We start from the raw sequence: 17486 nt of genomic DNA on the forward strand, positions 1-17486 counted from the left end.
TATATATATATATATATATATATATATATAAAGAATGTCAAATTACACAACTTCTGCTAACTTTATCTTTATTGAAATCATGTAGCAAAAGCATGATAACAATCTGTAAACACCTACACACTGTACCACACCTTCACAGTCAGACAGTTTCGTAAAATGAAGAAACTTTTAAGCTTCTGAACAGACAAGACCAGCCAAACTGGAAGAGCAATGCTAGGAACTCAGAGTGTGTTTTTGGGTAAACAAATTGCATCTTCAACTTCAATATAAAATGTTTGCTCAAAGAGGTTTTTTTCAAGGTCACTTGGTGCACTTGTTCTTTTGTACAAACATGAGTCAAAATCTCCTTTCTTATTATATTTTACAAAAGAGTTTTTGATTTCTTTAAGTGATGAAACTGTTGTGCTTTGGTTTAATTAAGTGTTACTCTGAAAAACTTGATTTATGAACTATTTAGATGGAAAAAAAAGATGATTATCTATAACACAAATGTATTAAGCCCAAATTTTCAAATGATGAATCAGTTAGATGCAATAATGTGCTAGAAACAGATGCTTATCAAAAAGGAAAGAGAAAGAACCTAAGAAACAGGATGTAAGAAAAACATCAAACTCGACAGAAAGTCTGAAACCAACAGGATGTTCCAACTTTCATACTTACAGACCAGAATGATTACTGCTGGAAAATTCAAGCTAATAGTGAAACATGTCAAACAAAAAAAGGGAAATGTTCCCTAATAGACGCTGTGCATAAATTTATGTGCAGAGAAGATGTGATGAGTAACAAACTGCCTGATGTGTAAATATGCCACTTATGCCTGCAGCTATCACCATATTATTTAAGGTCAGGGTTTGGGAGGAGCCTCCATCTTTCTCAATTAAGAATCCTCCATGTTGTTCTTTTTCACCCTTTTTATGTGACAAGACAGTTATTCTCAGTTAATGTTGTTATTTGATTCTTTGTCGTGAATATGAAACTTTAAACCAGATAAATAAGTTTTATTCTCTATAATTACATTTTTCAGTAAATCATCTTTCATTCTTTCAGATGGGAATGTTTTCTTTGCCTAAGGAAAATAAATAAGCTTGTTTTCTAAGTATTTGGTCCTTTTGATATCCTTTTGTAGTCTATTTTAACTTTTTTCTGCTGACCATCCACACTTCACCCTCCATCTTTGGTTTCACAGCCCATCCCCCGGTGTTTAAGATGCTGCTGCACATACACATGCACACCTCCATTAAGGCAAAAGGAAAACACTTTAGAAACCCCACTCTCTCTCTCTGTGCTCCTTAACAGCCCTATATACACACACAGACACACACATACAAAACTGCCTAAGGTTAACCCCCACCCTTATTGGAAACTGGAAAGGTCAAAGGACAAAGCACAGGCAACGGCAGGAATTCTCCTCCGCTGCCGTTTGGTAGCCATCACAGCTCCAGCCATGCAAACACAGTTCTCTAAAACCACTATGAAAATACTCCAGTATATAGGAGGCATTAAAATACTTTCATTTATAAAATGTTGTCATAACTATTTATTTGCAGTGAGTGAAGCTGTAATTGTGTTATCTTATTCTGAACATTTGAAACCATGCCTGCAGTCCACACAGCCTTCTATGGCTGAATAAATGTGCTTGAGTTGGCAGGACTCCTACCTCCATCTGCTCTGGTGCCACTAACCATTACCAGAAGGTGGTTTGGTATGTTTTCCACCAGGAGGGAAAACTCCTATAATTATCAATACAAAACCTTTTTGTACAAGTTGATTTCTTCACATATAGGAGGGCTTTTACATTTACACGGTAGCAGCTTTGGCTCAGGCTCTGTAAATTCAGCCTGAAAAGAAGAAGCTCATCCTGACTCGTCTACAGGCAGCTGTGGAGCAGATATTGTTCATCTAAATGAACCTTTTTGAAGAGATGCAACTAGATGACTGGAACAATGTGGATAAGGAAACAGTAACCCCATTTACACTACCCTCTAAAAACCGATCCGGATCAGTTAACCGTGCAGAATTCCTTCCTACGACCATTTACACACCATGCTAGCACGGTTCCTCGCCTCCTAGTGGCGATCTACGGTACTACGGATCTATGGTAAGGCAGGGGCGGGGGAACATTTGCATTCACTGTGACACACACGCAGATGACCTGGTTTCTGAGTATAAATCAGCCTTTAGGAGATAACGCGGTCTGCTCATGCGCTCTTTGTTCTCTGAGAATGGAGCCTGAACTGAACCGCTCTGAGCCCTACTGATGAACTAGTACCATGTTAGTGTGGTTGGGTTGTGTCTGGCATGGTCCGGTTCATTTTTGTGTGCCATGCGTGTAAATGCTATCTCCAGGCATTCCATGACACATGCAAAGCACCATGGGTATAGCAGGGCTCGATGTTAACCATCGCCCGATCGCCCGGGGCAAGTAGTTTTATTGTCGGGAGAGTACAAATTTCATTGTGCGATGATCGCAAAAAAAAAAAAAGATTTATCACTCAAAATTACTTTAAAATCACCGACATTCGCTGAAAACGACCCACAAGCGTTGCCGGTTGTTTTGTACACATTCTCGCGTGATTTGAAAAAGCCTGGTAATTTTCCGCTAGATGGCGTGATTTTTCTCTCCTTGGGGAGAGAATTCTGCAGAGCAGCAGCTGGATGATGAATTTAATCTATACTATAATACACGCTAGATTAAAAATGATCAGTCAGGAATTAGGAAAATAATAATAATAATGTAAATATGTCTATCATATGGCAGTCTTCTGTACAGTGGTCATACATTAAAAAATGTTCATATATTTTTTTTCTCGTAGACATTGGAGTGGTGCATTTAAATGCTATAGAGCTAAAAATGTTAAATTGGTGAGTAGTAGTAGTGTACGTTTTTAACCTCACAAGTTTTTTTAGATTTTTAACATTAGAATTTATATTTTTCCAAGCACACAACAGTTTAAAGCAAAGTTTAGTTTGAGAAGAATGTGCAGGAATGATTGAAAAGCATGTTAACACGGTAATGTAGGCTTGAGTTCATTATCTGACACTTGCATATACACCAGGAACCTGTAAACTTACTGAATTACAAAAAACATTTAAAAAAACAAACATATTTCATTGATATATCTATACAAAAATGTATATTAGGAACTATATTTATCAAACAATATACTGGGCAAGTAAAAATTGTTTCTGGGCCAATTACATGTGAAAGTCACTTGCCCCGAAGGGCAAGTGGTAAAAATCCTTAACGTCAACCCCTGTATAGGATTAAAATGTTCCAAGATCTCAAATGAAGAGTTTAGAACATTTTAGTGATATAGCTTAAAAAATGTTAAATGTTTTCATTTTTTTCTGTCTAACTACCCAATACTACCCAACCTCAATTAGAATAGCTAAAATGTTGGTGAAGTCTACTAAACCATGTTTCCTGTTTACTCCAGGTCCCCTGAATAAATGACTAATGATAGCTTCATAGCATGAAAAGTTGAGAAAGAAATATTTTTGAATGATTGGTTAAATAATTAGCTAAAACTGGTGTATGTGGGTCAAACCTTGGATCAAGTTTTGATCTAATTAAGCAAACATCTGTACAGACAGTATTAAGCTCATCATACCTCGCTGGCATCGCCGTCACTCTGCCTCTTCTTCAGCTCCTCACATTTACGCTCCTTGCAGATCTGTTTGCCAGTCTTGCGGTTCAGACAGTTGCTGCAGGTACCGCAGTTCTCCTTGCGAAGACAGGGAACGCAGGCACCACATTTCTTCCTCCTCTTCTTCTGGAGGTCAGCGATGGCCTCCAACGAAGACAGAGAGAAGAGTCCTGCTTGCTGGTGCTCGGCCTCGATGTATTTGCTCAGGGGAGATCTCTTTTCTGAACATTTTTGCAAATACAGAGACTGAGCCTCCTCTGCATCATACATGTCTTCCTGTGCCGACTTGGGTCTTGCTTTTGACCTGGGCATGATGACTCTCTTGTTTACTATTGCTCTAATGGAAAGAGACTACACACTGATAAAAACAATTTAGCTTAAAAAGGAGAATTTAAAATCCAAGCTGTGTTATTATCCACATTTCACTGCAACAACAGCTAAATGTCGGTCCTAAAAAAAACAAAAAAGCGGAGGTGAAAAAACCTCTATCAGTCTGGATATTTAAAGAAAACTGGAAAGAGTCCCAGCCTTCTTAGCTGTGTGGGATTGTACCAGAAGAGTTGGCTTGGGTCTCATGTTGTCTTCCAGAAAAACACAAGAGCAAGCCAGTGGCCAGGGTGGCCCTGGAGGATCCCGCCGCTAACTTGGAGTCTGGATTCCATCTCTTCCCTTTGAAGAAAGGCTGGCAACCCCACCACGTTGTTGGGCACGCTGCTGGGGCTTCAAGGTATTGTCTTTCCAGGCTGTCTGGAAGTGTGCAGAGACCACAGAGAGACAAAGGAGTAAGAGAAAACGTTTTCTACTGAGACTAACCATGAAGAAGGAGCTGGTAGCATTGTTTTTCCATCACAGGATGCTGGGATACAGAATCTCTGTTGGTCACAGTCTAAACTGTATTTACCCTAAAAGCTTTAGTTTGAACCACCTCACAATGCAAACCCCTTTTGGCTGCTGTCTGGACATCGTCTGGTTTTTAAAAAACAGCTGTCAGGGCTTTGAATGTAGTTGGCTTACAGCCATGCAGCTCTACGTGCACGGTTTTAGAAGATATTGTGTTTCACTAGCGGAGCTCACACTTACGGGGTGGTTACAACTCCCTGAATGAAGGAGGGGGGTGATAGGCTGATGCCAGGAACGGTCCCCTTTGTTTAAGGGGTCGCGCACTCCAGGCAACAATCAGCAAAGTGAATTGTGTGAAGAAAACCAAGCGTTTCATTCCTAAAGCCTGGTTTAAAGTCTTTCCTTGTTTGGAATAATTTGTATGTAGGCCTGAGGAAGAACCACCTGGTTATTTCCAAACACTACGCCTTTGGTAAATAAAACCTGTTTACAAATAAAGAATGAGATATTTTTTTAAACATTTAATCTGTGTTTTTTTCAAAAACAATTAAATTAGGGATGAAATGAGTAAAAGTTGTTTTCATCATTGTCATTAATTAGAATTAAAGCTGTGCTTCATTTCCTCTCATTTTACATGTCATCAATATGAGCTGTAGAGTAATCCACCAAATGCACATCTCTATTTCGTTACCTTTTAACGACATCGTTAGAAGTTAACGAAAAGAAGGAACCTCAACCTTCCTCCTTCTCAGCCAGCTCCGCTCTATTTATTTCTGATCTGGTCTGATCCACCAAAGGTGTGTGGGGATAAAAAGTATAATTCCTATTTAAAATGGTCACATTTTTATTAGATCCTGATGTGACCAAGTTACATTTTTTTTTCTCTCTTTTCTTGCTTTTCAACTGTGAACATAAAATACACAAGTATGTTCAATGGAGAGCTAGTATAAAAGCTTCATCCCTGCTTCACAAACCAGAATTTTTAAGTATTTAAATCATTCTCACATCAACTATAAAGGATTCAGGTTATTTGACTGTAATTTATAAATAAAATTACTTTGCTGTGTTACGTTTTCATACTTTTATGCTCAACTCAAATGTTTCCATTACTGCTTTTTTACCGATACAAGCTTTCTTGGTAGATTATAAATTAGTACGTCCATAAAAACAAAGCCTGCATTGATAACTGTAGAAAGCAGTAAGGGAAACACATGAAGATTGGTGTGATGGAGCAGTGCCAGGCCAACTGGAGCCGCTGGAAAATCAGCAAAATTTCCAACTTCCGATTTGGAAATTTCAATTTCAATGAAGCCAAAAGTCAGAATTACAGGTTCTGCATTAAAGATGAACGCTGCTTGCATAAACTTTCCAACTTTGACAGTTTGTAGCAGTTACTCATTGCATGCCTTGTTCAGGTAAAACCAATTTTTCCATGCTATAAACTTTATATAAATATATATATATATATATATATATATATATTAGTGTTGCACCGCTACCGATACCAGTATCAGGCGGTGCCCCAATACTGCACTAAAATGGTGGTATCGGTACCAACAAATAGGGCACCGATACCATTTTTTGAGCCAAAAGTTTATTCAACTACACCGGAAAAAGTAACCTTACTCAAACTAAAAAAAAATGTATGTCCAGATATCACATCTAAAATATTTGACTTCACAGAATCTGAAATGTTATCGCTTGTTATGACCTGATAATATTATGCTGATGTTAACAAATGATTTTCTGAACATTTTAGTTGACGAACCAAACATATATATTCACATTGGACCAACCTAATATACTTACTTTTAACTAAATGAACAAGACTTAATGTTTGCATAGAAACCAGTTAATTTAAATATAACCAACTTAAGATTTTTCACAGATTTTTACTTCAAAAATAATTTCCTTTTCCCATCTTACAAACTCTACACACCCTGGAGAGGTTGCCAGTCCATCGCAACACAACCATTCACAGACACACCTAAGGAAAACTTACAGAAGCCAATTAACCTAACAGTCATGTTTTGGGACTGTGGGAGGAAGCCGGAGAACCCGGAAAGAACCCACACATGCTCAGGGAGAACATGCAAACTCCATGCAGAAAGACTCTGGGCTGGGAATTGAACCCGCAACCTTCTTGGTGCAAAGCAGCAGTGCTAGCCACGGCACCACTGAGCCACTCTGTCACAGTCTGGGTCCTTTTTATGTGTATTTAATTCAGGTTAAATCAAACTTGATCTCTCAAAATCCAACAAGAATGAGTTACACAATCAAATCAATAATTTTATCTAGTTTAGAGTGAAAAGATTTAGTTTGAATGAAGAGTTACATGTTACACTTTTTTTCAGTGTATTGTCAACCATTCCAGATAGGCAATAAAAAGTTCTACTGGATTCACTATGTATTCGTCTTTTTCGTAGTCAGCAGCTTAAAAAAAGCCATGATGGCAATTGTTTTTCATCCAAGTAGTATGCAGTTCTTCATATATACACAAACACATCAATTTCAAACAGATGGTATCGGTATGGTATCGGCCAATACTGCACAGCCAGGTATCGGGTATAGGTATCGGGGCCAAAAAATGGCAACACTATTTACAATACCATCATAATGGCAATCTCTACTGGCACACCTCACCAGTTTAAACTGTCATACTAAATTATCTTCAAATGACTTTCAAAGACTCTTTGCAGAAATACCAGAAATTCATGGCTTTTATGTCGTGATAAACATAGCAGCTATGGAGGGAGTGTGTCTAAGAATCAGAAGCATCTGTTTTTATCCATGTTGCTGTCTGTGTTTTTAATAAACAAACTCTGCTCTATCTGGACAGCTTTACTCAGTGATTTTCCCTCTGCTTTGTTGGTTGTTACTTTGTATCCTTATCAATGTGGGACAATAGGGGCCCAAAATGGCATCAACGCAATGGCAACACAGTCCAATGGTTTAGCATCATGATTTAAAGTTTATGCCTGTAGGTTTTACCTGCATCCTCTTGTCCATCGAGGCTTCCTCAGAACGAATAACAAAGTTACAAATGTGGCGGATTTAACACAAAACTGTTATCTGGACCAACATGTGTGGGGCCAGATAAACGCTGACTCAACGGTCGGGCCATTTAACAACAAACTGTAAATCACTAAAGCACGTGGTTACATCCGCGCGCGCGTGGAAAAGTCGGTAAGAGGCGCGCGACGCCACCTCCGTACTGTCAGCTCCCAGTCTGCTACTGTTGTTATGATTACAGTTGGTCCACGTGCTTTCTGACAGAGACCCCGCAGGCAGGGGGGGGGGGGGTATGGCAAATACAGAACAAAGCAATGAGATAACACCCCCCCCACACACACCCTCCCTTCAGACGTTACATTAGGATACCGCCTGTTATCAGCGCGCGGATACACAAAATCCAGTTAGAGCTGTGAGTGAAGGCACGCGGCCCATTACTTCAGGTGACAAAAGCAACACTTTCACACAACAACATGTTACTTTATCAAAATAAAACTTTTCACACTGCCTAAGCAAAAAAAAACATTTTAATACATAAAATAACTTTAACCTAACATTTCCTGCCGAGGTTAATTGATAACATTGACAGACTAAAATACAAATAATTTATGTTTTTTTTAAAACAAAAAAAGAAAAAAAGAAAACCAAACTTACCAGCAAAGTTTCTGCTCCTCTTCAGTAAATAGTTTCACTCTGAATGAAATATTTCTGACAGACGCTTAAGAAATATTTAGTTGCGCTTCTTTTCAGCCCAGAGAGGAGGAGGTGATGAAGAAGGAGGCTCTGACAGAACTTTGCCTGATCGATGCTCTGGGCAAGGCAGGGAGAGCAAAGGTAGAAAGTTTTGGAAGGGGTTAGGAAATTATGGAGTGGAGTCCAACCCGGTGGAGCAAATTAAGGGAGGAGGAGTGACGTCACAGGACGAGTAGCCCAGGGACCGAATGGCCCCATGTGGGAAAAAAAAAAAAAAAGAATGGCCCCATGTGAGGGGAAGTGATGAAGCCACCGACAGATGATCAGAAAGAAGAGTCACGGAAGACCTTTGATGTGGTTGCTGATATCAGCGGAAAAGACAGGGTCTGTAACAGTGAACTGTGATGTCATGAGTGGGTTTCAATGTTTTTGCACCATGACGAGGGAGTGGAGCTCTTTCAGATCACAGGTCTCTCTGGACATGTAATGACTGGCTGTGGTCAGAGGAGGGGGTGTGCAGATTAAATACCACAGCATTGGAGTCAGCACTGACAGCAGGGGCTGCATGTCTAAAAGCTACAGAGGCTTTAAACTACAGAAGAAAACTGTATAAGAGAGGGTGTCATTCAGATTTGGACAAATGATGGTAAAATGTGGCCCCCATTAAGAGAGTGAGATAATCTCACTCTGTAAATTAATAAAACAAAATAAATATTAGAATGAGATCAGTGTCAGTGAGCATGTAGTTACTAATCTGTGATTTTAAGGTGTGTAAACAGGGTGTTTCACAGACGCCTGGTTGTTTTAATTACCCAGTTGGTGAAGAAGCCGCATTTATGTTGCCTTGTGTAAATAAAGGGAAGGAAAAAACTGAACAAACAACAACTTTTAGGTATGGTGGAGGACCGGTAATGCTGTGGGTCCGTTTTTTTTTATTAATAAAAAAAAAAACTAATATGAAACTTTTTTTTATTAGAGTAATCAGAAAGATTTCTTTGGAGCAGTATCTCAATCTGAAACATGTTAGCGAGTGGGAATGGGACGACTCCAGTTGATGCATTTCCAAACATCAGCATAGCCCCCATTCAAGCTTCTGCTCCAGTTTTGGTCCTTCTCTAAATGGAGCCTAGGCGGAAGTTAAACTGAAGGAACTCATTGCTTTCCTTCATCCACCTGCGACACAGCCAATCAGCTTTGAACCACACCTCCACGAAAGCCAATCGGCATCAAAAGTTCATCTTAAAAGGCCTCAGATCCACAACTTGTCTGCTCCTGTGCGTAGGCGGCTTATGACACCGTTTCAAGCCACCTTCATCCCCTCCTCCTCCATTGTAGCTAAAGCTTCATCAGTGTCATTTCTCCCAGACTCTTACTGCGTTTCATGTGTCATCTCAACCTGTTCGGCAGAGGACAGCCATGTTGAACCTGGTTTTTCTTCCCAACGGGTTTTTCCTCTCCACTGTCGCTTCATGCTTGCTCCTCATGGACAGGTTCTCTCAACCTGTGTTATCCAAACTGGACTTCTAATTGTCTTTTCTCTTCTTGTGAGTTTTTCAGATTGAATTGTCTTTAGTAGGCAGGGTAATGCTCCTCTATGGGGTATTCAACACATGGCGTTGCACAAGGTGTTAGATTAGATGTATGAAAAGTGTTATAAATTGGGATTCTTTGTATTAGCTTTATTATAACGTTGTATTTTGATTTTCTTAAAAAAAAAAAATACATTTAGCCTTTTCCTGTGATGGAAAGAGTGTTTTGTACTTTTTTCAGCTTGGGGTGAAAAAGTCAGCATCTAACCAACTGATCATCACATGCAAAGAAGAAACTATGCTTTTTCTCTCTTTATGAAATAAATAAAAAAAATCATAAATGTGGAATTAAAATGGAAATGTAATTAGTTTAAGTTTGTGGTCTAAATGTTGTATTTGCTTTACTAGCTGATTCTATCTTTAGTTGCTTTGATTTTCCTTCCATTATGTTGTTTAATTCATGTAAAGCACTTTGAATCGTCATTGTACTGAATTGGCTTCTATTACATTTCTGCAGTGCAAGTGCAATAACTTTTTTATTTATGCGTATTGCTACAATGTACACTATTTTTATATGGTCTGTAGTATTATTATCTTTAATGGCATCTTGCTTTAACTCTTTGTACTCTATATAAGCTACTGGAACCAGAATTTCCCTGAAGGAGTAATCCTAAGGGATAAATAAAGTTGAGTCTAAATTAATAAATTTCAATGCCTGATTCCTGTAAAGCATCGCCCATAAATCTATTAAAAGAACTTAAGAAAAAAAAATTTCTGATCAATTGATAATGTTGCATTTGCATGTTGGATCTAAGCCTGATCTGACTTTTCTTCTTATGTTCATTGTAACCGTCACCTGCTGCATTATGCTGCTACCAGCCAAGACAGCAATGATAGAGAAACTCCTCAGTGTGAGCATGGAATCAGATTAAAAACAAAAAATCAAATAAAAATAAAAAAAAGACAGAAAGATATATTCATGTAATCACTCATTTATAACATGTGACATTTTTATTTCTTCTTATTCCACCATCGTAACACTCCACCAGAGGGTGTATTTTAAACACAAATATAATTTTGTAAACACAAAATGCAAACCATCAACATTTCCTTGGAGGTACTCATCATATTACAGAAATAGATCATTCTTTAATAGTAAGCAGAGTGAGGATGCAGAGGCATGAATCAATCACCCCACATATGCAAATATGTCAGATAAGCTCAGTTGCTGTGGTAACATTTGTTTTTTTTATATATTCACATTATACCCTTTTCCTGGCAGTGAGAAATATGAGGAAGAGAAAACATTTAGCTGTCGAACATGTAATTTTCAGATCCAATCAGTTGCTTATTGTTAAATAAAGCCCAAAAAAGTATGCTCTTCTTTGCTTCCAATTGATCCAGTACAGTTAAAAATGATTCTTGCTCAATCCAATAACACAAGAACTTAATAAATGAGGCGGACGTTAATCTTAGGTTTTCTGTGACACTTTAGCTGCCATCCCATTTTCATCACAATGAAATGTTGGTACCAGCAGCTGTAAACAGATATAAATAAGGATGTCAGAATATTCCAGTGTTCAAGACAGAAAAAAGAAAACAAAAGACACAGAAAGGAAAAAAAAAAACAAAAGACAAGGAGCTATAATGACCTAGAAAAAGAACAAAACAAGGACCAAAGAAGGAAAAGAAACACATGTGACTATTGGTGAGGAAATTTTGGAGACATGACGGCTCAGGGAGAGATTTCTTTAACAGATTCAGAGCAGCAAACATTTTTCTTTCTGTGTGGAAACGTCCCTCTGCTTACTGCTACAAGTAGCCTCCAGCTTGTCTGAGTGAACCTCAGCAGGTATAAGCATTGACCCAGGGAATCTACCAGCTCCCCTATTACCCTCCCCAGCCTCCTATCCCCCCCATGTTGGTCTCATGATGGTTTGGTCCAGCAGTCTCACAGCAGCAGCCTTTATGTTCGGACCTGGAACTTGCCAGCCTTGGTCATATACTTGATGCCTTTGAACGGTTTATACTTTTCACCGTACATGTCCAGCCGGTTCACCTTCAGCCCTGTTCAGGGACACAAATGGTAAATGGTAAATGGCATGTACTTATATAGCGCCTTTATTCAAGTCAGGAGACTTGACCAAAGCGCTTTACACTACAATCATTCACCCACTCATACGCACACTCACACACTGATGGTGGCAAGCTACATTGTAGCCACAGCTGCCCTGGGGCTCACTGACAGAAGCGGGGCTGCCACAACGACAGTGAAAGACAGAGTCAGGGCTTGAACCGTCAACCCTTCGATTGCAGGGCAAACTCCTACATCCAACGCCACTGTCGCCCCATGAAACACAGTTAAAGGCTGCAGCATCCGGATGAGCATCAGATAACAGAAAGTTAAACTAGATATGCCTCTAAAACGATAATCACAGATGTAAAGAACTGATAAACCTAAAGCCCAGATTAGCATATTTTTACTGCTTCCTACAGAACTAACAACAGCCCTTTGGGGAGTGTTGGCCTAGTCTTCAACAGAGGGTCACGAAAGTTTTGGTTAATTAGACTTTTTTTTTTTTTTTATATATATATTCCTCCCTGCATTTTTTTTCCACTAATTGAAACGTCTTCAAATCCACATTAACATGAATTAAACACAATGTAGTAAACAGATAAATGGAGGCAGATGATGTCCTTTAGTCATCAATGTGACACACAGGAGCTCTTTCAAGCTGGGCACCATTTCATTCACAACACCTGTCCCATCAACCAGGAATCAGAATCAGAAATACTTTAATAATCCCAGGGAGAATTACTTTCATTACATTACTCCATATGTAATAGAGTAACTATAGGACCAGTTGGATGTAACACAATTTAATACAATATATATAATTAGGGGGTCCCCGCTCCATCTTGCCATCAGTTTGGGGGTCATTGGCCTGGAAAACATTGAAGACACCTGATCTAGTGGGTTAGAGCAGTGCGCTTGTTCTCTGAGAAGATTGCAAGTAGCCGGTTTCGATCCCCCACAACCGGCACCCCTCCCTGGGCGCTGCACAGTGGAAGCCCACTGCTCCCTAAAGGGGACGGGCTAAATGCAAAAAGTTAATTTCTCCATTGTGAGATTAATAAAATTCAATTTATATTTTTTTTATGACGATTTAAAATCCTTAAATCAATCTTCACCTAAGAATAAATTCACATGGCATGTTTTAGGGAAATCCAAACTTTATTTTAACTATTGAAGAAAAGAATATAGTGAGAGCAATTTTAGTTTTTAATAATAATCACTTACAGTAAGGGAAAAAAAGTATTTAATCAACAACTCTCTGTGCAAGATCTACTTAGAAAGATGAGAGAGGTCTGGAATTTTCATCATAGGAAAAGTTCAACTATGAGAAACAAAAGAACAACAATAAAACATTATAGGATAAAAAAAAATACTTCTAAATGATGGTGGAAAACACATATTTGTCTTTCCTTCACAGATCTATAACTCTTTCCTTTTCTGTATTAATTGCAGCTGTTTGAACTGGAACAGCCTCAAACAGTCAGACTCTAAACTCGACCATGGCTAAGACCAAAGCACTGCTGGAGGACACCAGGGAGAAAAACTGTAGACCTGCATCAGAGGAAGAGAGATTCTACAACAGGCAGCAGGCTGGGGTGAATAAATCAACTATGGGAAAAACCCACTGAAAATCTCCCTCAATCTGGAGCCCAAAGCAAGATCTCATCCCACGTGGTCAAAAGGATCATTAAAGCAGTGAACAGAAATCTAAGAACTACACATTGGGACCTGATGAAGGATCTACAGAGAGCTGGAACCAAAGGACCACACTACAACTAAAGGGACTCCAATCCTGCAGGGCCAGGCTTGGCCCCCTGCTGAGGAAAGAACCAGCCAAACGAAGTTCGCCAGAGAGTTTATGGATGATCAAGAGGAGGATCGAATAAATATCATGTTATCAGATGAACCAAAATACAACGTTTTGGCAAAAACTAAACCCATCAGAATGCTGAGATTCAGTTTTATCCCTGTAATGCCAAATGTATCATATTTGATACATACGGTTTCTGAAATGTTTTGCGTCTGACACCTTTTGCATAATTTAACGGTAAAAACTTTGATCAAAATGCTATTGTACACAATCAGATATACCTGATAACAGGGCAGAAGACTACACAAAAAATAATCTTGACTTATCGCATAGTAATAAATTATTAATATCAAAAATGTATTTCTGTTTTTTCTTTTTACATATTTAGTTAAAAGGCAAAATAAGGACTTTAAACCAAAAAAAAATAATTTTCTGTTTTGTTTTATTCTTGGATCGGGCTTTAAAGGAAACCTTTTTCAGAGTGTTAAGGCATAATGAACTCTGAAGTATTATTGGTTATGAAATTATTTTCTCTGTTTGGAAGCCTAAGTAAAATTTATTGAAATAATAAAAAAAAAAATGAGCATAAAGGTTTTTCTATGTCTTTGTCCTGATGGCTGTCATATTTACAACACCTTCTATCCACACTATAGTAACACAGTTTTACTTCAATTAACTCTCAGTTTTTACTGTGACTTTAAAACCTTCTAACAATCTGTCTGCATGATTTGATCGCATTATCTGAGATTTTATGATGACATGTTATAAACTGGCACCAAATAAATAACTGAATAAATATTATAACTGAAGCCAATTTTGTATTATATGGCTGAGTGTGCGTATTTAGTGTATCTGGCACCCTCTAGTGGACACAGAACAAATGTCTATAAAAGAAATAAAGTCAGGTGGTTGTCAGCTGAGGAACTGCTGAGAGCTGTTTTAATGCCACTAGAGAGGAAAGTGAGGTCCTGAATGAACAATTGGAGATCTTAGATCAGGGAGATGGGAATCTGAATGTGTTCTCCTACAGCTGTTAACATACACAACCACTGATTAAACAAACAAACCATTTCCTTCAACGGATCATTGAAGTATTTTTGTAGTGAAGTGAAATAAAGGATCTCACAGACGGAGATGAGGCTGCAGCTGCTGGGTGTGGGGGGGATACCTGAGATGGCCATCTGTTGGATCTTGAACTGGATATTAATGGTGGGGTTCTCATCAGGTTTTGAAGCTCCAGCTTGCAGGTTCATGGTTCCTTTCAGACTGGGAAGCTTCTGGGGGTTGATCTTTCCAACATCCCACGTCAGCAGCTTCCATTCACAAAAAGATTAGATAAAAAACATGAAGAATGTGTAACAATTAAATGAAAACAGCAGCATAAATTATTTAATATGGAGTGAGGGCGCTCAGAAAAACTAAAAACACAAACTGGAACAATTCCTCAGTACCTTTGTGACGGGGTCAAAAGTGTACGTTCCCTGGGAAGGGTTGAGGTTGGCGTTGAGGACCCCTCGAGGGAGCTGGCTGCTGACTAGGACCGACTCCACAGCTTTCCCCATGGTCTGCTTGGGGCCCAGCGTCAAGTCGAAGCGACCCTGCGAGCTCCCCTCCCGAAACGTAATGTTGTGTTTGACGTAAACAGGGATGGCGACCAGGCTGTGGGAGAAACAGGGTTAATACGTGAATGTGTAACTTTTATTCAATGCTCTTAGAAATAATCTTAATGCCATCAACAAATACCCATGACTTATATATATATATATATATATATATATATACACTATATATATATATACAGTATATATATATATATATATATATACACTGCAAAATCCTTCACCATCTTCACCATGGACAGGCTGCAGCCATGTCCCGAAAAATTTGCATTCCCGCCACTTTGGTTCAAATTTGCATTTTCCCCATTCTCTAGCCTTTTCTCCACCTCAAGCTTCTTTTCCGAAGCATTTTAATGCCACGATTATCAAATTTAATGAATTTTAATGCCAATTAAGGCCTTAATTTAAAAAATAATAATTTAATGACTTTTAATGACCCGCAGAAACCCTGAGAAAGGTAGTAAATATATAGACAGGATCTAGTTTGAATGTTTATAGCAAAATCCACAAAGGGTCACACTGATAAAAACTAAGCAAATTAGTTAGAAATTGATATTCTAATGAGATTATATGAGATAGTCCAAAGCAATACAGTGGATACTTAAAGAGGAAGAAGAGTTGCATTTACTCTGGAACCCCTGACTAAAAACCTGATTAAACAAAAAAACATTTAAAAAGAACTGTGAAACATGCTGCATCATGCTAGGGGTTTGTTTTTTTTAAGTTGATTGAGAGACGGATAGATTGAAACTAGGGCTGCAACAAACGATTATTTTGCAAATCATTTAATCTGTCGATTATTTTTTTCGAATAATAATTGGATAACCAAAGGTTCTTTAAATATTTTTATACAAACTTAATCCAGGTAAAAATAAAACTTTTCCACTTGAGCAGTTCTTGATGTATTGACTGAAGCATCTTTTAATAAAATGCATCATTTTTACATATTTGTCCTAAATTTCTGATATAATTACTTCTCTAAGTGAGTTGTTCTGTCAAAGACATGTTTTAGAGTCTCTATACTCCAGTTAACGATTAATCAGTTACTAAATTAGTTGATGATTATTACAATAATTGATTATTTTTTTCAGACCTAATTGAAAGCAAGGCCAAACAAGACAAAAATAAAAATAAACTATTAGAGGCAGAAAAAGACCAGACTGGTGCAGAGGCTCAAAGTCAGTCAATAAAACTCTGGCAGGACATCAGAATCACTGCTCACGGCCGCTCTCCTTTCCTTCTAATCGATTATGAAGAACTTTGTATCGATCGATCACTAGAGATCCCCGTAGAGGGAACTGAAGTTTCTGGTTTAAAGCGACTAGATGTCAAAAAGTTCAAATCCTAAACATCCTTTACTGAAGACCCTGTAAAGCTTTCTGAATGCCGACTTTATCAACACTAACTTCTGGGAGCTGACGTGGTAGGAGAGAAGCCGGAAGTTTCCATCCGGGGGGATGAAGGAAAGGATCCGCTCAGCTTCCCAACGCTTAAACCGAACACATGGGTGAAAACTGACATCATCCAACAGCCGTGGATTCTGAGGAGAGGACAGGAGGGATGATGGGTCACGTTTAAGTGAGTTAGGAAACCTTTTTGCTCCTTATTTCCACAGACAGACAGTTAAAACCAACCATAAAGGAGAGCGTGAGGTCAGGCATGCCCGTCAGTTTGACGCAGGCGTCAATAACTCCCTGAATCTCCGCCGTGATGGTGGAACCTGTTGATAGATTAATCCTCAGTGCTTCTGAATCCAAAATGGGCATAAAGCTGCTTCACCTGCAAAGCTTTACCCGACTTATCAATGATGGCGTCGATCTCCTCCACCACATCAAAATAGGCTTCGTTGTTGGTGTATTTGACCCCGGTGCGTCGCCATGGCACCACTGACAGCTGGCCAGTGGGGAGCTGCTCTCCAACATTGGTGCTCCCTGGAAAACAACACATTAACGCATGAATGAAGCAGAACAGATAAGGTAGGTTTAAAACCTTCATATATGTAGATAGAACTGCTTCAGAAATCATTTTAGGAGCTTATTATGTCTCTATAATGTAAATAGACAAAAAAGAAGAGGCAAGTTTATTTATTATAAAGTACATTTCAGCAGCAGGACAACAGAAGATGGCAAAAATTAGAAAAACATCAGAGCAAAACAAAAACAAAAGTAGTTTGGAGCAGCAGGTAAGGAGTCAAATAATTAAAAAAACATGAATAGCAAGAGAATAAAAACGACAGATTCACAAAGATCATTTTAAAAG

General features: G+C 38.6%; 2 protein-coding genes across 2 annotated transcripts in view; both read right to left on the reverse strand.

Moving 5' to 3' along the window:
• The window catches only part of LOC107101442 (methylcytosine dioxygenase TET3-like), a 56203-nt gene extending 47909 nt beyond the window's left edge, over positions 1 to 8294 (reverse strand). The window contains exons 1-2 of the mRNA XM_015400366.1: positions 8154 to 8294; positions 3612 to 4394 (exon numbers count right to left, since the gene is read on the reverse strand). Coding sequence (XP_015255852.1) covers positions 3612 to 3959 — 348 coding nt within the window. The 5' untranslated portion in view covers positions 3960 to 4394; positions 8154 to 8294. The remainder of the gene's footprint in view (positions 1 to 3611; positions 4395 to 8153) is intronic.
• Positions 8295 to 10710: 2416 nt separating this feature from the next.
• The window catches only part of LOC107101447 (AP-3 complex subunit mu-2), a 13720-nt gene continuing 6944 nt past the window's right edge, over positions 10711 to 17486 (reverse strand). The window contains exons 4-9 of the mRNA XM_015400380.1: positions 17021 to 17158; positions 16862 to 16947; positions 16634 to 16767; positions 15060 to 15267; positions 14777 to 14921; positions 10711 to 11788 (exon numbers count right to left, since the gene is read on the reverse strand). Of these exons, the coding sequence (XP_015255866.1) occupies positions 11688 to 11788; positions 14777 to 14921; positions 15060 to 15267; positions 16634 to 16767; positions 16862 to 16947; positions 17021 to 17158 (812 nt within the window). The 3' untranslated portion in view covers positions 10711 to 11687. The remainder of the gene's footprint in view (positions 11789 to 14776; positions 14922 to 15059; positions 15268 to 16633; positions 16768 to 16861; positions 16948 to 17020; positions 17159 to 17486) is intronic.

The sequence above is a fragment of the Cyprinodon variegatus genome, unplaced genomic scaffold (assembly GCF_000732505.1).
Source record: "Cyprinodon variegatus isolate N-32 unplaced genomic scaffold, C_variegatus-1.0 Scaffold1096, whole genome shotgun sequence".
NCBI classification, from domain to species: Eukaryota; Metazoa; Chordata; class Actinopteri; order Cyprinodontiformes; family Cyprinodontidae; genus Cyprinodon; species Cyprinodon variegatus.